We start from the raw sequence: 24,286 nt of genomic DNA on the forward strand, positions 1-24,286 counted from the left end.
GAGGAATTCTTTCAGTACCCAGGCCACTCAACTAGTTAACTGATCATTATGTTTGCAACTTATCGTTATCACCATAAATGATGGTTGCCTTCTTGCTGTTAATGAGGTTTGCTCTGTGCATTTACTAGCAGAATAATTTGACACGGGCAAAGGATAGATTTTAAAAGTAGTGACGTTCTTTTACTGAAAATGCTGCCCACCCTTATTCCTCCCACACACTCATCACTGGTTACTTACTATCCTTTCTACCACACCTCATGCTCAGTGCTCTAGCTCATCCCAAGTCTTCGTGCTTCCCTCCCACAATTACTGAGTCTCTCCTCCAAAGACTCACTATTCTTGTCCATTTTATCAGTGGTCTAAATAACTCGCACGCTGCCTTCCAGAGGTCAGCGTGTTTCCTACTCATCTATGCTAAACATATTCCCTCATTTAATCATCAGTGACGTATCATCTCCATTTCTTCCTCCTGTGGGATCCATTAATATATTTTTTAGATGGTGGATTTGATTGTGTACAGGTGCTTATATGGTTAGCAACATGTACAAGTTGACAGCGTTCTCTCTTATCCATGTTACAAATATGGAATTTGCTGAGGGAAATCAAAAAACCTGCAGTGAGGGAAATCTTAAATAAGACTTGCAGATACAGAAACATCAAGCAGCTCAGGCAATATCTGTGAAAATGTTAAATGTTTCAGATTCTGATAAAGGGTCCTAGACCTGAAGTGTTAACTGTTTCTCTTTCCAGCAATTCTGCCTGACCTGCTGAGTGTTTCCAGAATGTTTTGTTTTTAAGGAATTAGTTAAGTCCTTGATCAGTGGGAAGAGTGGGTCAGGCAAATAATGGAACCAATGTGAAGCTGGTATGTTCTTTATAAAAGGCAGTTATGTCAGTTAAAGCGGCTTGAGGGCAGAGCTTTAGAGGGTCTGTCAAGTGGATCAAAGAAGAGGTAGAGCTCCTTTAATTGATGTCGTAAACGTTCCTTTCCTGCACTGAAATGCAATATGTGGTATTAATCAACAGAATCATTCATCAAAACAGTCAGTGTTTTGGAAATACAGCTAGCAGGCCAGCATTTTCTCAGCAATAAGATTGATGCAGATTGAGCACTTTCTGCTCAGTCCTGCTCCTAATGACCCGAACTCAGTGGCATTGCAATTGCACAATGGAGAGATTCCAAGCTCTGCACAGGATTCTTGTGAGATTATGCAGTATGCTTAAGTTAAAATCTCTTTCATTAATTAGTAGAAGTAGAGCTGAAAGGTCTGATGTATTCCATTACTGTCAAACCAGAGGTAATGGGAGGACTGAATGGAGTCTTGAGCAAGACTTCAACTGCACCTGAAAATTTCGACTACTCCAAAGTTCCAAAGCACACAGTGTGCCCCGCAATAAATTCATCAAACTCCTTATTCTCATTACAGGTCGCTCAGATTTTATCCAACAAACGTCTTCAACTTCCGCCAGCCTAATTATATCCAGGCAGCACTTTCAGTCCTCCACCTCTGGCCTCCTGTTCATCTCCCCTGCACCATTCCTTCATTGGTAGAAGGGCCTGTGGCCACCTCAGTCCTCCTCTGGAACTCGCTACTTGAAACTCTCAATTCTACTTCCACTATACTTTTGATGTTCTAAAATCACTGCCTGCCAACCATTTCTCCTTGTTGAAGTATTTCAGGACATTTACTGAGTTCATGGTGTTTCTATAACAGTGAATGGTTATGATGAACTTGTTCTAATGAGCTGTTCCACTTACTGTCACATGGCACTTGGAGTGGACCATTCAGCCTTCAGCCCCATGTGGCCATTTAATTGGATCTTAGCTGGCTTGCACCTCAACTCCATTTTACCCCTTAGTCCCAGATCCTACGTAGCTTAACCTGACAAAACATCTGTCCGTCTTCTGCCCTGGTGAACCACATGTGCCTATCAGGTACTGACTGACCTAGCTTGATTTTATTTTAGATTTCCAGCACGGCTCGTTTCATTCATCTTCCAGGGCACGTTCACGTAACCACGGCTGACTACGATTCCAATGCAACTCCCGCTTTGTGCAGAAGCAATAAACATGTCTTAAAACTGCTCTTCTGAACCTTTCTCAATTGTAAATACTGTATGGAAATCTTCTCAAGTAGCCTGGGGTAATTTTCACCTTTACTATCCAGGCAATAGTTTGGCTCAGTGGACTTCATTCCCTGGAATGAAAATTAGGAGAGTTCCACAATGAGGAGACAATCACCTTGATTATCACCAAGATTGTCATATATACAGTGTGTGTGTGTGTATATATATGTATATATGATTTGAATGAGAATGTAGATGGCACCCAAATTGATGGTACAGTGATAATGAAGGTCATCTCGGGTTACAACAGGATCGAGGTCAACTGGCTGATGGAATTTAACTCAGACAGTGATGCATTTTGGGAAGTTGAACCAGGGCAGGACATACACAGTGAATGCCAGTGCCCTGGGGAGTGTTGTTGAACATCAGGACTTTGGTGTACAAGATTATAGTTCACAATGTCAAGTGGCAACACAGATAGAAGGGTGGTGAAGAAGGTGGATGGCATGTTTGGCATCATCGGCTGAGGCATTGAGTATAAGAGTTGCGATATCATGTTAAAGTTACACAAAACGTAGATAGGCCCACACTTGGAGTATTTTGTGTATTTCTGGTTGCCACACTACAGGAGAGATGTGAATCTTTTCTGTATCTTCTCTACCTTAATCACAACAACGTTGCCTGGATTGGAGGGTTTGACTTATCCGGAGATATCGAATACACTGGGTCTGTTTTCTCTGGAGCAAAGGAGGCTGAGAGGTGATATGGTGGTGGTATATAAAATTATGAGAGGCAGAGAAAAGGGATAGCCAGAATCTATTTCCCATGGTAGGGGTGTCTAAAACTAGAGGGCACTGGATTAAGGTGAGAGCGAAGAGGTTTAAGGGGAATCTGAGGGGGAAAATTTTCCACACAAAAAGTAGTTGGTATCTAGAATGAGTTGCCAGAGGTGGTGGTGGAAGCACAAACAGTAACAACATTTAAGAGGCTGCTGGACAGGTACTTGAATGAGCAGGGCATAGAAGGAAATGAAATTAATGCAGGTAAGTGGGACTAGTACAGATAGGCATGATGGTTGGCAGAGATACAGTATGCTGAAGGGCCCATTTCCATGCTATGACTCTTGAGGGTGGAGATTGTGTCCTCAGTACAGGCCACTTCATCTGAACAGGGCCAACAATCTCCTCCCTTGTCAGGCTGGAAAAACACGAAAACCAGCCCTAAAACTCAGAGAACATTTGAATCTTGGGTACTTGAGTATCTGATCTGAAATTATCAATATTCCAACTTGTAATTAAACTCTCTTTTAGATTGATTTTGTGGCACATGACGACATTCCATACTCCTCTGCTGGATCGGATGACGTCTATAAACACATTAAGGAAGCTGGTATGTTGATGACAAACTCACCATCAGTTTTCATTAAGTTCGCTATCTGATAATGGATGAAATCAGATGTACACTGGTGGGAGTATTGAAGTATTTGCCTTGTTGCAATTGTTCATGGTATACAGTACAATGACAACTTGTATTTATATAAATCCTCAACCATCGATAGATGGTCCAAGACACTTTACAGAAATGGAAATTAAGGCAGAGATTGGGAAGAGAATGAGGATGGGACCCAAATATAGGAAAGGAGGTAGAGAATGAGATGCAGTAGATTAGAGAATTCCAATGAAGACTTGGCTGCCGATGAGAGATATAGAAGAGACGAGTTAGATGAATAAGGAGTTGGAAAATTTGCAGAGGTTGAGGAGATTATCAAAATTAGTGAGGTCATGGAAAAAAAAATTAAACCAGAGGATGGAATATGTACAAGGCACTGGAGGACCTGGGAATAGATGCAAATCAACAATGGCAAGTTGGATGGTGAGCAGCTTAGTAAGATTCAGGCACCAGGATTTTGTCTGAGTTCTAGGGAGCTCATGTAAGCCAAGTTATTTGGAAGGTAGGAAACCAGCTCTTCTGGAACTGAAAAAGGCCTGAGAGAATGATTCAGTGATAAGTAGAGTGAGTAGGGGCAGGGAAGAGAATGCTCTGACAGTCCGGATGATCCTGGTGGGGGAGGATATTGGGTCAGAAGCTTCACTCAGGGAGATCATTTTGTTCAACCAGACACTGTGGCCCAGGTTGAAGAGTTCACAGCAGAGGAAAGAAGTTGATGTAGTGCCATTTGTGTAGGTATGGAAACTGACTCCATGTCTGCAGAAATGGGAAGAAAATGAGTAAATAGATGAGGGGTGGGGGAGCAAGAAGGGTGAAAGCTTTTGGGACTTTTCAGATGGATGTGTTTAGGGCAGGAAGAAAAGCTAGGTGTGATGAGAAAGGGTGGATTGGAACTAAAGAAAGGCATTCCTTCACGCCAACCGTGGAGGAGGAATCTTGCAGGAAGTTAGTGTGTCTGATCTTACTGAAAGATCAAGGACCATGAAGAGGGATAATCCTCCATGTTCATATTCATAGAGAATATTACCTTTTATATAAACCTTTTATTATGGCTGTCTTGACAGTGTGGAGGGACCAGATATCTGGAGAAATTGAAACCATGGAGCTGTGTGAGCACATTGCACTTTTTATATATTATTCCATTTTTTACAATGCTAGATTTTTTTCCAAATTATTTCTATTTCCACCCCTCCCTTCCACCCCCACCTCCTCCAAATGATCCTGTGTACATTTTGCAAATGACTGATCAGGAGAATTACTTTGGTTGATGTCAGTGTCTGTTGGTGCAGCTCTGTGTTCAACCAGCAGAGGGCACATTAACACTGCATTAGATGCCACAGCTCTCATGCAATCCTTGGGTAAGCAAACCTGTTCATAAGTACCACAGAGAGTTGTACGTTTAAGAACCACGTCCAGCAGCTTGGTCCCACGAGAACAAAACCAGGTGTGATAAGCCCAAATATTGCAATGTATAGAGTTCATACATGGTATCGGTGCATTTTATTCACCAGACAATTCGAGGATGGTAATCATTTGACTTCATAAAGACTAAAAATTATCTCCACCAACATAGAATCTTTTACAATCGCAAAGTGCTTTACAGCAGTTAAGTACTTTAAGTCACAGTTGTGAAACTAAATCTTGGGACACTTTAATGCAGAGTAACTGGTAGATAATGTGTTTTATTAATATATATTGACATTGCAATCTATCCTTTCATTTTTTTTAGGTATGTTTGTTCCCACACAAAGAACAGAGGGTATTTCCACCTCTGACCTAATCACCAGAATTGTACGAGATTATGATGTTTATGCCCGACGTAACCTCCAGAGAGGTTACACAGCCAAAGAGCTTAACGTTAGTTTCATAAATGTGAGTCTCCTATTATCTTGTGACCTTTCCTACCATGAGAATGCTATTGTACAAAGTTCTAACTAAATGCTGGCTTTGTCTAGCTCAGACTCGAAGGGATTGCTTACAATGCAAATTGCTCTACAGCAAAGATTCAGTGGTGCTGGGCAACAGACTCCCTATTAGCAATAATAAAAAGCTGTCCTGCCTGCACACAATCTGATGAATGACTTCATATTATCACCCTAAAGAAAGTAAAATAACTTTGCTGTCAATGAACAATGCTGTTTAATTCAGGTAACGCAGTGTGAGTCCTCATTAGACATTCTTCCAGTTTGTTATTATTTTAGTTTGATTTCTCCTTTTCTTTGCTGGTGTTGCTGCCACGTCTTCTTTTTTGTGTCCGTCATTGCTGAGTCACCACTTTACTTGTGCAGCTGTCAATGCAATTCCCAGACTGACCAGGATGTTCAGCCAATTTTTCCCCCCTTCTTCTGTCTCTGTAATTGTTTTGTTCCAAGCACCATTCCAATTAACAGGCTGCAAATCATGGCTTTAACTGGCAGAGAAATTAAGATTTCAGCAACAGGTATTTATGCTTGGGTTGTGGGGGGAAGAGGGAGAATGGCAGGACGACAACCATGTTGGCAGATGAAAGTTATTTGCTCCTTCGCAAAGTGACCATCACTGGCAATGCCAGCATGCATTTGCCCATCCCTAATTTCCCTAAAGAAGTGGTGGTGTCAGGTTAATGAGTTATTAAGTCTTATGGCTGAAGGCAGCCCTACAATTCTTGTTCAAGAGAAAATGAGCTTCCCACCCATCCCCCTCCCCCCCCAGCCCCAGCCCCAGCAACAATCAAGGAACAACAAAGTATTCCCAAGTGAGAATTCCCAAGAAAGAAACTTAGACTATTCCCATACACCTGCTGCCTTTTGTTCTTCCCAAATCTCATGGGTTTGGGAAGTACTTCATAAGAAGCCTTGATTATCTGCAGTACATCTTGTAGATGGTGCATACTGCAGTCACTGTGTACCACTAGTGGAGCGGTAAATGTTTAGGGTGGTGGATGAAGTGCCAATCAAGTGAGCTTTTTTGTCCAAGATGACGAAGAGCTTCTGAAGTATTGTTGGAGCTGTATTCTTCCAGGCAGGTGGAGAGCATTCCATCATACTTCTAATGTTTGCTTTGTAGATCATGGAAAGACTCTGAGAGTCAGGAGTTGAGGCCCTTGATGCAGGATACACAGCCTTTGACTTGCTCTTGCAGCAGTTCAAGATTACTGACAGCCATCTTTCAAGGACAACTAGGGGTGGACAGTAAATGCTAGCCTCACCTACAGTGCCCTCATCACTTACTGTGGATTTTTAAAAAAATAATGTATTTATTTGGTTTTAGCATTCGGTCTGTGGTAATCCCCAGCATATTGATGGTGTAGGGGCTTGACAATGCTAACACTGTTGAATACCAATGGGAAGGGTTATCTTACCATGAACAGCTAAAAAGTTAACTCGGTATTCTTCAGTTAAGAAGAATAGGGGGTGATCATATGAAACATACAAGGTCCTAAGTGGGCATGGCATTTTACAGTCAAGACATGACTGGCAATTTTTCACTGTGCACATGGATACCAGTGTTGCAGATATACTGGAGCAGCTACAGCATGGCTGGGCATGGGTTTAGTTCTAGACCACAGTACTTCAGTTCTACCTCCAGAATGTCGTGTGGTTCCATAGTCTTTGCCATATCTAGTACTTTCAGTTGTTCATTATATCACTGCACATGAAATAAATTGGTTGAAGACTGACCTGTGATTGTGGAGACTTCAGGAGGAAGTTGAAAGGAATAATCCCCTTGACACTTCTAGTTGAAGATGGTTGCAAACATTTCAGCTATATGTTTGGCCCTCACACGTCAGATTCCATTGTTGCAAGTCATTTTTTGACTCCTTTTAAGAATGAAAGTGCAAGAGAATTTTAGCACTTTTTCCAAACTCCACAAGAAATTTCTAATAATAATATTATTTTCCACCTATTGCATAATAGAAGGTTCACATATGAACAGTCAGTGATTTAAGCTGCAAATATTTTAACTGATTACTTGATGTTCTTTAAGAAAAATCAGCTTTTCTCAAATTAGAGGACTGTAACTCTTGAAGCAAGCAAATAACTCTTTTCCCTTACTATTAGTTGCATTCAAACATGAGGCAGTCATGACTTCCAGTGATAGGTTGTGAGGGTTATAAAAGTTCATTAGGTGAATTTCATAATATTACCATGCTTCATCAAAGAAATTTTGAGGCAGGTCCAACAATTATTGTATGTGACAAGTTATTTTTGTCAAAACTAGTAATGGTTTTAAGGTAAAATGATACTCATTCTGTGACATTACTCATTACCTTGGAATATTCTTGCTCTGTTGTAAACTATGGCTAGTTGGCCCAGTTTGCGGTGAAGTGTATTGCCAAATTGGTGTATTGTAAGAAGTTTGTCAGTGGCTTTAAAAAGCTAAACTGTTCTGCCTAAAAACTTAAAGGCCATAAGCATTCCAAAATTAATGCCTGAATTCAAGTGAAATGATCTAATCCTGTACCCTTTCATAAATATCTTTGTGAACCCTTTTGCTCCCATGCACGTCTCATTGTGCCTTCTGACCAAGTCATCTGCAAACTTAATGAACTGGATAAAGGAACAAATGTACATTTAATACTTACTGTAATGCCAGTTCCTTAATATGCACCTCTTTTTCACTTGTTACGTCTAAGTTTGTCAAAGTCTTTGGAATGTTTTCAGTTTTGGTAGATGTTAGTCAACTTTTGCCAGAGTTCTAGTTTGGTATTTATATGGAAGAATAGGTTGTTATCAAGTTGGGCTTAATCCTTCATAGTAGTTCAGGAATTGTGATAATGTTGAGACCATCAACACTCACCATCTTAATGGAGGATATCTGAGAGCAACTGCTGGAGCATGCATGCTCAGTGAAATCCAAAATTTGCTACTGCAATTCCCTGCCCCTCCACAGGATGAACCATTGCAGGCTTCTCTGCAGAAACAATAGAATCATTGAGTTAAGGAGAACTTCAAGCATTTGCCAACTATTCTGACCATAGGACAAACTCTGAGAACGTTCTTCCTTGTTGATTGAGGGGGAGCCAAGTTTCCAATAGTGAATTAAGTTTTACTTACTGTCTGGTATCATTATTATTATTTTTTATTATGTGTCATTTCTGTGGAATCTGTGACCTGAAAGCAGCAGAGATCAGGAAAGGGTAAATTATGCACAAAGACCATAGGCCTTTGAAGACAGATTTCACTGGGATCGGCAGTGGGTGGCATTGCTTCACTGCTAACAGCATAAAATATGCCCAGTTCTGAATCTCGGTTTAGGAAAGTGTTGAATAAAACTTAAACATTTATTGGAGGGAACAGGGAGGAAACCTTGTCAGCAGGGAATTATCATTGGTTGGTACCAGAAAGAATTCCCCACCATTCTGCCATGGTACTGCTTAAGGGATCGGGAGGGAGGGGAGCAGAGAATGTTAGAAATGGTGGAAGTTTTTCTTTTCTTAAAGAAGTTTACACTGTATTTCATTTCCATTTATCTTGCTTTCAGTCACTGACCTGAACATTTTGCTTTTTTCCCCTCCCATCAGGAAAAGAAGTATCGTTTCCAAAACCAGGTTGACAAAATGAAAGAAAAAGTGAAAAATGTAGAAGAAAAATCAAAAGAATTTGTTTACAAAGTGGAGGAAAAAAGCCATGACCTTATACAAAAATGGGAAGAGAAATCACGAGAATTTATTGGAAACTTTTTAGAGCTGTTTGGACCAGATGGAGCTTGGGTATGTTTTTTAATGAATATATTCCAAAAATAGTGGATAGGTCCAATATTACAAATATGCTATCAAAAGCAACTACCTACACATAGCTAATATCTTTACAATTCCTGAAAAGAGCAAGGTTTTTTAAGGTTGACCCAAAAACTGCCAAGCTAGCATGGTAGATGTATCTTACAACTAAGTATCATTGTCGATATTTTAATTTAATAATGCATTGTAAGTTCTGGGCTGTCAAGGCAGTAGGATTGCGTTATCTGCAGGTTAATAGTTTCAATGGGATTGAGAGGGAATTAGATTTTATGCCCTGTATTTATAGAATTTCTCTGCTTTATCCTGTTGACAGGCAGTGGTGATAGTTATTCTGGAGCACATGTTCAATATTAAAATACGTGTCTGGACAATAAAAGGCAAAGACCTTCCTTAACACTTGCGAAAAAGAAGGACATAAAACATTTGTTGTTTGAACTAAAAGGAAGCTAGTTATAGCACTTTATGAACTAAAAGGAAGCTAGTTATAGCACTTTAAGGACACAGGATTATTATTGACTGGAAGTTTCATGTCTTCTGCCAGAAATAAGCAATGAGCATCGCTCGTGTTGGAGAAGCAGATTTTGTTTTAGTTGCTGCCCTGAATTAAGTCCATCAATTCCTCCGCAAGAGCAATTGAGAGGAGTCATTTTAGACAAAAGGAGAGAAAATATACTAAGAACCATAAAAATATGAAATTGTATTCCTGTTTTCTAAAAGATGAATAGAGACTTTTAAACAAATATTTCTGTTATTAATTTCTCATCTTTGAAGAATTGCTTCTCAGCTTCAACAAAGAATTTCAATGTCATTGTCTTGGGTTCAGATTATCTGTGCATTGGGAAATTGGAATGCTCCATCGTGTCATGGGCTTCTTCCAAATATTCATTAAATTTACATTGAGTAACTGAATCACGGAAACCAAGAATGTTCCAGGTTCGGTTCTTGGTTAATGTTGAATTAACTGATCACTAATAGAGAGGGGAAAATTGTTCACTTTTGATCACTCTACAGTGGTGCCTCCTGAACAAGGGTGTGATCATGGTGGGTGAGGATATTACTGAACTTGGCTACATTAACCTGCTGCTTAGGCTGAGATTTGAATCATGACAGCCTCCTACCTGTGGAGCCTGGTTAATGCCTTTCAGAATAAGTGAGGGGAGAAAAGAAGCAAGTACAAGGAGGGAGAAAAATGATGCATCTTAAATAAGACTGTTTTAAAAAAAAATCATCTTTACTTCCAAATGCAAGGTTTGTTATATCAGCCAAATGTGATTTTTTTCCATTAGCAAATAATGAAATATTGATCTGAAAAATCACCAAACGAAAAAAGAAAGTTAATTCATCCAAAACACTGAGTGCAATGTCATTTAGAGGAAGAACAGGCATTTCTGTGAAGATTGAAAATTTTATTGGCCTCAACTTTGTACTTGGTTGAGTAAGTCAAATTGACTTGTGGGGATTAATGCCAAGAGTTTGTTGTACATTTTTATACATTGTCCTTACTATCAAGATATTAACTCAGTTCTGCTTGTGGCTGCACAAATTGACAAGCTTTTGGTAGATGAACAACAAATGCCACACATTTAGTTTAAACTTTCTGTTGTAGTGCATGTGTTCACTTAATAGAGTGGACTTTATATTAATACATTAAATTCTAGTCATCTGAAAGAGTTGCTATGTTATTATGTATTTTTTTTTTACCTTCATGCTTTACAGAAACAGGTTTTCCAGGAGAGAGGAGGTCGGATGCTTCAAGCTTTGTCTCCAAGACAAAGTCCCTCAAGCAGCCCAACAAGAGAACGGTCGCAATCTCCAACATTCCAATGGCCATTTAGTAAAACCTCACCCCCGTCTTCCCCGAAAGCTGCTTCTGCATCTGTCAGTAGCAACAGTGATGAGGATGAAAACTGAATGATAAGGACCGGCAGCACGTGAGCAGATGAACAGGATCAGCACTGATACTATCTCAGGCGAACCTTGACCTTTCACTTTTGCTCTCCATCATTCTCAGGCATTTAATAGAATCTGATCATTACAATGATAACTACAAGTTGTTAGTGCATACATCACAAATAGTAGTTACTAGATTGTACCATATTCCCCTACTTCAGGAATTAGCTCAATATTTAATATTGGATACAGCAATATAAATGGCTCTCAAGTTGCTAGAGAATATCATATGAGACATCCCTTAATGCAAAACCAAAGCAATCTCAGTGGACAACCATAATAGGAATTAGTAGGTAAAAGATTTCAGGCTGGTACTATGATAAATTGAAAATTTGCCAAATCGAGCATCCTTACCAAAATGGAGTGACCCCACGTATTACACAAAGCACTGAAGGCAAAATTTTAAGACTTCTTCCTCATTGACCTAACTCAGAACTACAAATTCCCTTTTCATATGAAATATTAGTAACCCTCCTTAAAAATACAATATAAAAATGACATAAAAAAGATGGGTAAAATCAAAATGACACAGCTTATAACATTTGCTATCTTCTGAATTAATGAGCAAGTAGGAAAAGATTCTTAAAAACATCTCAGATATAGAATTTACTTCAACTATAAATGGTTCTCAGTTTCAGCTTGTTTTATAAGACTGTCATCAAAAAGTGAAGTAAAGCAGGTAAAACCTACTTTTAAAACTGACTGTGGAAACATTGGCCCAGAATCTGCTGTGAATTAACATTTGGTTTCAAATGTACATGCAGTTATTAGCCTCTAACTCTCCCAGCAATCTGTGGTGAAGATGTCCTATGAATTACAAATTATCATTATTCTGCTGTTAACTTCAGGAAGACAAAAGCTTGCTATTAAACTCTCTGAATTCCAAGATATGCTTAAAGAAGTACTTAATTAGTGGTGTTAAAATTAATTAGACATTGCACAAAGGTAGAGCTGGTACCTATTGATCCACAGATGATCTGGTAATATTTACTTTCCAACAACTCCCTCCCCTTAACCTTTTCAAATCAAAAAGAAAACAACTGAAATCAGTCTCATTTCTTAATCTCACTTTTCCTTTCCCCTTCTCTTTCCCATTTTTAGTCCTCTCTATTTTTCCTCATGTATTGTGTTTGCCTTTAATTCACCCTATTCTTTTGATGTCTCTTTCTGTCCTGAAATTTCATTGCTTAGAGTCACACAGCACAGTCCTTCAGCCCGCTGGGTCCATGGTGATCATCAAGTTCCCATCTATGTTATTTACCAGCACTTGGTCAGTGGCCTTCTATGACTTGGCGATTCAAGTGCTCATCCAGTTGCATCTTAAATGTTGGGAGAGAACCTTCCCCCCACCACCCACTCAGACAGTGCAGTCCAGATTTCAACCAGCCTCCAGCTGAAAAAAAATCTTTCTCGAATCCATTTTAAATCTTTTACCCCTTACTTTAAATTTATCCTCTGATTATGGATACATCTGCTGTAAGGAGCAGTGACCTGCTCTCTACCTTGTCTATGCCTCATAATTTTGGTCGCCAATCAGCTGCCTCTAGTTCAAGGAAAACAAATTCAGCCTATCCAGTCTTTGCTCAGAACCGAAATGTTCCATCTCGGGCAACATCCTCAAATCATCTGCATTCTCTCCAATACATTCACATCCTTCCAATTTTGGGGTGAGAAAGTCTTACAAAGTTGTACCATGACTTTTAAGCTTTCTTATTCTATGCCCTGGCTCATGAAGGCAAGCATCTGTCATGTTGCTGCCTTCACCACCTTTTGGAATCTATGAACTTGTACACAAAGGTCCTGCCTTAGTACTCCCTTGGGCCCTACTTTTCAGGGTAGATGCCCTACCTTTTTCAGACCTTCCAACATGAATCACCTCTCTGTCATCGGGATTAAATTTCCATCTGCTGAAGATAACCCTCTTCATCATCAATGCCCCAGGCTTCCAATCACAAAAGCAACCCTCCACCATCCCTCTCTCTCCGATTACCAAGCCAACTGTGGATGCAATTTGTCGACTTGCCTTGGATTCCATGGGAACCAACCTCTTGGACCAGCCTTCCATGTGGGACTTTGTAAAAGGCCTTATTGAAGTCCATGTTTGTTACATCAATTTCACAACATATTTTGTTACTTCTTCAAAAAACTCAAATAGTCAGACAAGATCTTCCACCATCAAAGTTATGCTGCTTATCCCTGATCAATCCTTGCCTTTCCAAGTGTAGATTAATCACGTCCAGCAGAATTTTTGCCAATAATTTCACAACCACTCACACTGGACTCACTGGCTTGTAATTACTTGGCTCATCTCTGCTGCGCTTCGTGAATAAGAGTAGCACACTTGCTATCTCCAGCCATCTGGCACTTTACCTGTGGCCACTGAAGATGTGAAAATCTCTGTCAAGGCCCCAGAAAGCTCCTCCCTTGCCTTCCATAGCAACTGAGATAGATCTCGTCAGCTTCTGGGGATTTGTCCACCTTCATGCCCATTAAAACATCTGATACTTCTTTTTTTAATGCTCTGGAATATCCCTGTCCCCCTCCTGAAATTTGCAACTATGATGTCTTTCACCTTAGTGAACACAGATGAGAAGTATTCACTTAAGACCTCACCCACGTTTTCTGGTTCTATGTACAGGTTGCAGTTTTGATCCCTAACAGGCAGTTCTCTTGCCCTTAAAATACTTACAAAATGCCTTGGACTTTCCCTTACTCTTGCCTGCCAGTGATATTTTGTAGCCCTTCTTTGCCTTCCTAATTTCTTCTTTTAACTAGCCCCTACACTTTCTGTACTCCTGAAGAGCTTCACCTATTTTCAAATCTCCATACCTGCCATATGCTTCCATTATTTCATAATCAGACCCTCCATATCCCATAACATCCTGGGTTCCCTGGACTCGCTTTCCTTACTTTTCACCCTTTGGCTCTGAATTCTCATTTGAAAAACCTCCCTGCAATTATGTTAATCCTGTTTTGATTCAGGTACAACCCATTCTGCTTGTGCAGAAATGGTCAAAGTGATCCAAAAACTTAAAGCCCTCTCTCCTACACCATGCCTTTAGTAGCACATTGTTCTGACCTCTCTTCCTATTCCTATACTCACTAGCACATGGCACCAGAAGTAATCCAGAGATTTCAGCCTTAGAGGTCCTGCTGTTTAATCTGCTCCCGAACTCCCTAAATTTACGTTGCAAGGCCTTATCCCATTTTCTACCTACATCATTGGTACCAACATGCACCAGACCACTAGCTTCTCACCCTTAGCCTTCAGAATATCCTGCAGCTGCTCATAGACATCCTGAGCCTCGCACCAGGGAGTCACCATAACATTCGAGAATCTCACTTTTGGCCACAAAAGCCTATCTGATCTCTTTAGAATTGAATTCCCTATCAATAAAACTGTGCTGTCTTACCACACCCACACCCCCCCCCCCCCCCCCGTGCAGCAGAACCAACCATGGTGCCAAAAATGTAGGTGTTGCCTCATTTCCCTGGGAGTCCTTTCCACCTCCTCATCCCTTCCAAAGAGTATCCAACATGGTACATGTACTTGAGGGAAATTGGCCACATGGGACTCCTGCACTACTTGCCTGCACCTACAGTTAGTTTCCCATTACTTTCCTGCCTGTGCAGTCATTGTTTGCGGTGTAACCTTCTCACAAAATAAACTCTCCGCAATGCTTTCAGCATTATGGATACTCCATAATGAGTCTTAATGGCTCATTCCTCCATAATGAGCATTTCACTGCACCACGTTCTCCTGTCATGAATTGGACTGAGCCCTTAGTTACTCACTTTAGAGTACTGATTATGCTAGGGACCGTATTCCTCTCAAAACACTACCAACTACAATTTAAAGTCTCTACCTTTACTTTTACTTCAATAAATGAAAGTAGCAAGGAAAAACATAAATTTCCACTTGTTGCTACTCACCAATCAGCTGCCTTTCTTCTCGTCTCCATCAGGTGGGTAAGGTCCATTTATGCACCAATCTTCATCCTGCTGTGCTCTCCTCATCCTCCTCACTTGCCACTGCCACTGACTTTATGGTTTAATGAGATAGAATACTGGCTCTCTCATTTATCAAGATCATCGAGGTTCCAGTGACTTTGTTTGCACAATTGGAAAATGAGCACAAGGGTGAGGCAAAATGGGATACAATGCAGATATCCTTTACAAGCAAATTCTGGGCCATCAATCAGATCAGAAGCTGTGACTTATGACTGACAGCATCAAATTAGTACTGTGCCGCTTTCCCAAAACACTTCTTTAAAAAAAAACCCTCAGCTTTAGTTTATAAAATTTCTCCAGATCTAACAATACATGAGAGCTATCCTTCACATGGCAACCAGAAACAGCCTTTATCAGGCAATCTCACTGACTGACTTAAGATTCAGTGCAGGACCTAATTCCCATTTAAAGTCTCACTTTGGTGCAACTGTATAGTACAAACCATTTTTCAGTGATACAGAAGTGTCAATTGTAAATGTATGATCTGTTTTATCCCCTCTATTTTTGTTCTTTCACTATGATGTTGAATACAAAAGAGTTGGGTATAATCTTCAGTCAACTATAGTTAGAGGGTAAAGAGTAAGTGGTGAGGTGTAATTTACCACAAATTTAAAATTAGACATTTGGTCTGCACCTCAAATCATATGGTTACTTTATTGTTGAATTAAATATTTTACAGGCATTTGAGAAGCTAAATTTGGAGCATATGCAGTCTCCATAATCAGTGTGAACACAGTAATTCAAAGAAAAATTGATAGGAAGGATAAGACAATATATAAACATTAAAAATATAAATGACTTAACCTTTTTGTGGTGGTTCAGTAAGTTGATGTCCTTCGCCTCCACCCCCCCCCCCCCCCCACCTCACTGCATCTACATTTGGTAACTATATATAGGCTACTGGATTTTATTTCAACCAATGATGAGATGCACCTTTTTTTTAAACACAGAGGGACAATACAAAATAAAAATGATGGCTAGTCTCATTCCAAGAACATCCTCCTAATTAGACTGCTGTAATGATCTCAGATTACTGGTGCTAAACACCTCCTCAGCCTTCTGCATGGAAGAGAAAGCTGGAAACATATAATAGCAACAGACATTAAAATGGGGAATAGTAATATAAGCACATGTACATCAGTGCTATTATCCTCTGATTTCCGGGTACTGAAGCAGCCTGCTCCAGAATTATAATGGGGATGTCCTATGACCAGATTGTACATGTTCCAGCATCACAATAACAGATGCAAACATTTTATCCAAATTATTGCTGACACTGGTTGTTTGCCAGCAGTGAAGAGGTTCATAGGTTCAAAAACTCTGGAAATCTGCAGTGGTTTTCCTGCAGAAAGACAGGAACCATCATCTGCAGATCTGTATCACTAGAGTCTTTAATGGTTTTAAAGTCAGGCATTGCTTATTTCAAACAGATTTTAAATTTCCCACATTAGTGTTTTCTTTAATGCTCCAACAGGAGGCATTCTGATAGTTTGCTTTATATAAGATTTTAGTAAATGATACATTGTTTTACTGAGCCAATACACTTTGATGGTCGTTAACTAATTAAAAACATCACAAAGTCAAAATCACTAACCCTTCAACAACACTTCACTGACCCTTAGCATCTGTCATGAAAGTCTCTGCAAACAATAAAATGGCTTAAAACATTTAAATCAAAATATCCCACAAACCAGTCTTTTTCCTTATTTCCTTAGATGGCTCCAACTTCATCAGAAATTATAGAGAACATTATGACTTTCTCTCTCACTTTGATCTTAATTCATAGTTACAGAAATGTGGCAGTAGGAAACTTCCATGTTCTTCTATTTACTAAACTTCTATTTAAGGTGTAAAAGATATTAAACTTTTTCTGCACCAGAAAATAAGGATGACTGCTGTCAACAATAGTAGAAAATACAGTCTGTTGAGATAGAGTGAGGGTTTTATTTAAATTGGACACACACACACACACACACACACACACGAAGCTTAGTAGCTATCCAGATTAAGACCCAAACCTTCTAAATAGCATCCTTGGCTTCTTTCATCGCCAATGAATAATGGAATATGCAGTTGTACGTGGAAACTGTTCAAATGCAGAAGAATTCTGGTTGCCCAACATGGCATTAAAGTAATATTCTTGGCCAGAATAAAAAGTACAATCTTGTTTCATATGTAATCCCACTCTCCAGTGCGATTTGTATGCATGTTGACTGAACGTTTTCTGTGCAGGTTTTCCGAATGGCTCATCAGAGCAACCAAAACCTTTCAGTGGTGTTCAAAATGCCTTTATGAAGCAAGTAGCTGTACTACTTTTATCCTTTAAATGGGTGATTGTTTCTGGTAACACTAGAAGTAAGCACCATACAGTTTTTTGCAGGGCAGGCAGTTGGCAATGGAACACTGACCTTTGGTTAGGTTGTAGAAAGCTTCACTTCGGCTCTGCTTGTAGTAATTCACCACCTACTGAAAACACAAACTGTACAAACCTTCACTTTTAACTTCATGCCACAACAGGAAGGATACTTTGTTCACACCACGTATAGTGAATATACCGAGAAGTAAAGAATAGTTTCCAAATTCCTGATAGATTTTTTACTACTTTTGGAATCTCCAACACTTGAGGGTTCTGCTGCACTTAAAAGAACTTAACACTTGAAAGCAAAACAAAGGGCTAGGCCACTTATAACGTGTGAAGGCCTCTGTATGAAATAATTTCCATTTTAAATTGAAATATAGTTGAGTTTATTCATTAGAAATTCCTGGGAATGCGGCTGGCATAGAATTATTCTCATTGGTGATTCATATTTGATGTTAGTAAGTTTTCTTATGTATCAGGGAAGATTATGTTTATAGCATTAATTGAAGATCATTATTTTGAAGCATACAAAAAGCCAGTACAACAGAAATAAAACTAACCTGGTGTTTCCATTAGAGTTCATTAATGCTAATATCTTAACCCCATTATTATCTGTCTGAGGGAACGTAGGAAGATCGAGTCATGTAGCCCGTTGGGGAAGTTCTGCCAATCAGTGAGATCAGTGGCTTATCTATGCTTTAGCTCCACATAATTGGTATTGCTCCACATCTCTTAATTGCTTTGGTTAGCAAAAATCTATCAATCCCAGATTTAAAATGAACTGGCCTAGCAGTGACTCCTTTGCAAAAGTTCAGTGTGTAGAAGAGTTTCCTAACTTCATCCCTGAAAGCATAGGCTTTAATTCTTATGCTATGTTCCCTTACCTTGAACTTTCCAAACAGCAGAAATAGTTCTGATGAAAAGTATCGACCTGAAACGTTAATTCTGTTTCTGTCTCCAGATGCTGCCTGAACTGCTGAGTATTTCCAACACTTTGTTTTTATAACAGAAATAGTTGCTTTCTATCTACCCTGTAAATTCCTTTTATTATCTGGAATACTGTATTTCAAACTAACCAATCCTTAACCTTCTCATTTTCCCTCAGAATTTAATCCTAAGAGTCCAGTTATCATGCTGGTAAATCTGTACTGTACTAGTTCCAATTTTCAAGTTAATTTTTATGCACAACTTTAAAATGTAAACACAAAAGGCATTACTTGCAACATAAAGTCCTTTGTCAAGAAAAGTCAACTTTTCAAAAAACGTAACCTTACTCACCTTTTATTTCCCCTATGTAGTTATCCAAGCAAAACCAGAAAAAATTAATCATAAGAGATTAATTTGTGCCACTGCTTAGAAAGGTACCTCAGAAAATGGAGGAAAGAGTTGTGTTCAAGTTTTGTACTAAAATGAAAAAGTTTTGTGAATGGCAAGACCAAAACTGCAACTTTTCCTAATTTTCAGATCAGTTAGAAACTGATGAATACGAGTTGCCTATTCTAGTTGAAATTTGGGCCTTTTCTCCCCAAAAGTTGACCAAAAGCTGTCCTTCATTCTGATTTCCTTTAGGCTATTTTGTCCAAGCAATGTCATAACATATTTTATTTGAGGCACTTTTACTATATTCAGTCCATGTATTTTGTTTACCAAAATGTTGATCCACACTCCAGTTTATGAACTCACCAAGCTTTACATGATTAATATTTTTTTCTGTAGGCATTTTGATCAATTTTTGTCACTGTACTAGTCACTCACCTTAATGTAATTTTTATTTATTGAGATACACTGATTGTAAAAAATGCAAATAAACAACAATAAAGACCAAGTTTAAAACAGGTTTGCTCCAGCTGACTAATGCAGTCAATTTTTTCTAAGTTCAAAGCGAGTAAGGCATTTCTATACACGACATATACTCAGCTATCTTTAAAGCATGACAAATCAGTGAAATTAAAAGGAAACCTTGACTCAAAGTGTGCCAAACGGTGGTGCCCCTATGATATGGGACAGATAATAGATAAATTAATGTAACTGGCCAAATTTGAACAATTAGGGAGCTAAGCTAATCTGTGTTAATATTATTTGCACAAAATAAATGCAATTGTTTGAGCCAGCACAAAACATGAGGCAGCTTCAACCATGTTACCATTAGTAAGAAAAAAAGGTTGTGATTGCTCCCATGCTTTAAAAGTTATTTAACTGAAAATTCACCCTGTCCACCCCGATCTGAAATTGTGAGAATGAATTCCTATCTACTGTACCAATTTGTGGCAGTTTTATAAGGCTCCTCGAGTTAAGCAAGTTTGCATTTTTAAAATAGTTGGCACAATAAAGTGAATATTTTTTAAAATAAAAGTTACATGCATGTACCAATGATCCCAAGCACATTCCAAGCTTCTGTTTGCTTGTCTTTAATTTTCCAATCCACTCTCACTTCACCTTGGCAACCTACAATGTTCCGTTAAATTTAATGTGAACTGAAGGAGCAACAGCCTATGATCCAGCTAGGCAAATTAAAGCCCTCCAGACCCAATGGTAGACTTCAATAATTTCAATCATAGGGATATTAAAGCATTTTCTGTTTTCTTATCAGATTTCCACATCAGTGTTACAGTTTTGTTTTATCACTTTCAGATAACAATTCTGCTTCTCTCATTAACACCCCCTCTTGGCAGATTTTTTGTTTCTTTACTAATCCCAGTGCTGCTTACTTTCACCTTGCACCATCATCCATTCTGTGACTTAATCTTCCGCCTCATTGTAAGCATTCCCTTGTGTTTGCTCCTGTTCTTCCCTTTTATTTTCATCTTAAATCTGGTTTACCTCCAACCTTTTCCGGTTCTGATGAAAGGTTATCGGAACAAACTGTTCATGCTGTTTCCCTTGCCAGAAATGCTAATTTTTTAAAAATTTCTCTAGGTACTTTTCAACATCTGCATTGTTTAGCTTTTGCATGAATGGTTCAGTATAATATCAAAGCCATTTTCAATTCTTGACTGGAAATGTGGACAAATTAAAAATGCCTATTTCTTGGGATAACCTGTTTTTAGCTCACCAATAAAATTGAGTCCAAGGGTGTCATTTATTGCATCCGGTGCACCCTCCTGTACATCAGAGAGACCCAACGCAGATTGGGTGACCGCTTTTGTCGAGCACCTTCGCTCCGTCCGCTGCAACGGCCAGGACCTCCCGGTGGCCACCCACTTTAATTCCACATCCCACTCCCATACTGACATGCCTATCCATGGCCTCCTCTACTGCCACATTGAGGCCAGACACAGGTCGGAGGAACAACACCTCATATTCCGCCTTGGGAGTCTCCAACCTGATGGCCTCAACATCGATTTCTCTAACTTCCGATAACCCCCCACCCCACCGCCTTCCCTTGTTCCTGTGGCTCCCTTCCCCCCACCTTGATGACCTGCCCATCTCCTCTCCTCCCCTGCCCCATCCTTTATTCCATGGTCCACTGCCCTCTCCTACTGGATTCCTTCTTCTCGAGCCCTTTGCCTCTTCTACCTATCACCTCTCAGCTTATTAATCTCTTCCCCCCCCCCCCCACCTACCTTCTCCCTCTCACCTGGTCTCACCTATCCCCAGCCTGCATGTGCTCCTCCCCCTTCCCCCACCTTCTTATTCTGGCTTCTGCCCTCTTCCTTTCCAGTCCTGATGAAGGGTCTCAGCCCGAAACATCGACTGTTTATTTCCTTCGATAACTGCTGCCTGACCTGCTGAATTCCTCCAGCACTTTCTGTGTATTGCTCCAGATTCCAGCATATGCAGAATTTCTTGTGTCTTTGCATTCACTTCAATCTATCTTTTTTTATTGCATAGAAAAACTAAGTAAGTGCTTTCCATTACACAGATTCATGGATGATTTTCTGCTCGTGATTATGTAAACCAGTTCAGACAGAATCTCAAATCACATCTTTTACTTCAGATAAACTCTGCAATATTCGATCATTTTCCACTTTGTCCCCAAGGCATAAATGCTACCCATGAGCTTCAAATAAAGCTTACCCAGTCTCAAGAAAAGTCAAAATTGTCTGTAAAAGGACACAAAAAAGGAATCAAAAGTTTTGGCCACAATACTTGTTCAATGTGAGGAGAGAGCCCCAATCATTTTAAATTTTCTTGTCTTCTTCCCCCAACCCCCATCATCCTACAGTTAGCCTTACTAAAGGCATCCACTGATAAGTCAGAATTATCCAACACGGAAACAGGACCTTTGACCCATCATGTCTATGCGGACCTCTTTGCCCATCCACATTAATCATATTTGACCGCAATAGGACTATCCTTCTATGCCTTGCCTGATTAAGCATCTGTTTAAAGGCCTCTTAAACATTGTGATTGTATCCAATTCCACTACCTCCTCTGGCTGTGCGTTCTGGACATCAACCACTCTTTGTGTAAAAAAAAATTAAAGATCCCCTTTAAAACTCCTCACTTTAAACCAAGGCTCATTTGTTCTTGATAGCCCTACCATTGGAAAAAGATCAAGTATCTACCCTATCTATGCCTCTCATAATCTTATATTTCTTTTTATCAGGTCACTCCTCGGCGACCTTTTCTCCAAGAAAGACAACCCCAGCCTATCCATTCTCTCCCTTTAACTGAAATCCTCCAATCCAGGCAATATCCTGGTGAATCTTCTCTGCACTTTCTCCAGCGCAATCACATCCTTCCTAATAATGTGGTGACCAGAACTGTACACAATATTCCAAGTGTAGCCTAACACACTGACAGAGCATACAGATTTTATTTTACTCAAGACCAGTATTTATTCATACTCCCAAATTGCTATTGGGTAGGGACTTCTAGAATTTAGGCCTAGCAACAATAATATAGAAACAATGATATATTTCCAAGTCTCAATGGTGTGCACATGGAGGGGAACCTGCAGGTGATGATGTTCCTGTGCACCTTTTCCTTCTTGATGGTAGAGTGAAAAGCCTTACATTTTCCAGATTGTATTCCATCTGGCCCTGTCACCACACATTCACTTATCTATATCCCCCTGAAGCCTCTCTGCACCTTCCTCACAACCAATACTCCAAAGCAGTTTAGTTTCCATCAGAAAACTTGGGTACGTTACAATTGATCCCCTCATCCAAATCATTGATATTATGATCAGCTAGGACCCCAGCAACGACACCTGCAGCACACCACAAGTCAGTCTCCTAAAATGAATCATTCATTCCAACACTCTGCGTTCTGAACATTGACAATGAAGGCTGAAGAAGAGTGACAATAGGATATGTAAGTAAACAAAAGGTCTGTCTCAAGGTGGTGTAAATGCAAAATAGAATCATCATCAGTAAATGCCACTTGATAGCAGTGTTGATGACACCTTCAATATTTTTTTCTGATGATGGAGAGCAGACTGATTGTATTTGTCCTGTTTTTTTGTGAACAAGACATAGCTGGTCAATTTTTCACAATATCAGCGATGTTGTGACTCTGTTGGAATAGGTTGATTTGAGGTGCAGTTAGTTCTGGAGCACAAGATTTCAGTACTAGAACTGGGATGTTGTTGATCCCATAACTTAATCCAATTTCTTAATATTACATGGGTGATATTAATGTGGCTGAAGACCAACTTTTGCGAAGGTGGGGAATTTGGGAAGAAACCAAGGTGGAATATCCACTTGGCCCTTCTGTTTGAACATGGTTGTAAGCGTTTCAGACATCTTCAGCATTCACATGGCGGGCCCCACCACCACTGAGACTGCGGCCGGACATGTTCTTGGTGTCTCCTCCTCCGTTAGCGGTTTAATTGTCCATCATCATTCACAACTAGCAAATCTTTGATTTAATCTGTTGGTTGTGGATTGCTTAACTCTGTCTACTGTTTTTATTAATGAGCACAAACGTAGGCCTGTATTACAGCTTAAGCAGGTTGGCACCTGATTTTTAAGATATGCATTGTACTGCTCCTGACATGCCTCTGGCACTCCTCAGTGAAGTGAGATTAATCTCCTGCCTCAACTCAAGGACACGTTGAACCATGAGATTACATTTTGTGGTGGTGTATATTCCTGCTGCTGCTGATGGTTCACAGTGCCTAATGAACGTCCACTTAGATCTGTTCTGAGATGCCATACAGCCATAATGGAGGTGTCCTTAATATGAACACTCCACAAGTAGTATGTGGTTGTTATCAAAGAAACACATACCTGCAACTGCTAGACTGATGGAGGCAAAGTAATGTAAGTTTTTCCCCATGCTGGTTTACTCACTACTTGCCTCATGCCCAGTTTGGCATCAATGTTATTTAGAATTCAGCCGGCTTGGTCAGTGGGAACACCACCAAGCCACTCTTGGTGATGGACATCGAACGCCCCAACTTGGAGTACATCCATGCCTATCTTCAGTGATGCTTCCAAGTTTTGTTCAACATGGCAATGCCCAATTCAGGTGAAGGTTTTCTTGCCTATGTTTAACTTGATGCCATGAGACTTCATGTGGTCTGAAGTCAATGCTGGGGTCTCCTGGGGCTACTCTTTCCCACCTGTATACCACTGCACTGGTAGGTTTGCCTAGTCGGTGGGATAGGATGTACCCAACAACTGTAATGGAAGATTCTGGCATGAGATCCAAAAAGTATAACTCTCACAACCTATCTTCATCAGGTGGTTGCTTGACTAGACTAAGGTTCTCCCAATTTAGCCCTCAGATGTTTGCAAATATAATTTTTAAAAATGGGCTGGGAGTGATGTTATCTTATTCAG

General features: G+C 39.8%; 1 protein-coding gene across 4 annotated transcripts in view; it reads left to right on the top strand.

Annotated features, from left to right (window-relative positions):
- Nucleotides 1-24,286, top strand: part of LOC127569050 (choline-phosphate cytidylyltransferase B) — a 70,696-nt gene that overhangs the window by 37,514 nt on the left and 8,896 nt on the right. For 3 of the 4 annotated variants that reach the window (XM_052013329.1, XM_052013327.1, XM_052013330.1), the window contains 4 exons: nucleotides 3,378-3,456; nucleotides 5,246-5,388; nucleotides 9,020-9,208; nucleotides 10,952-19,369. In XM_052013329.1, coding sequence (XP_051869289.1) covers nucleotides 3,378-3,456; nucleotides 5,246-5,388; nucleotides 9,020-9,208; nucleotides 10,952-11,146 — 606 coding nt within the window. In that variant the 3' untranslated portion in view covers nucleotides 11,147-19,369. Of the gene's footprint in view, nucleotides 1-3,377; nucleotides 3,457-5,245; nucleotides 5,389-9,019; nucleotides 9,209-10,951; nucleotides 19,370-24,286 lie in introns of those variants that run through there. The other variant, XM_052013328.1, reaches the window with a different exon arrangement.

The sequence above is a fragment of the Pristis pectinata genome, chromosome 4 (assembly GCF_009764475.1).
Source record: "Pristis pectinata isolate sPriPec2 chromosome 4, sPriPec2.1.pri, whole genome shotgun sequence".
Classification (NCBI taxonomy): Eukaryota; Metazoa; Chordata; class Chondrichthyes; order Rhinopristiformes; family Pristidae; genus Pristis; species Pristis pectinata.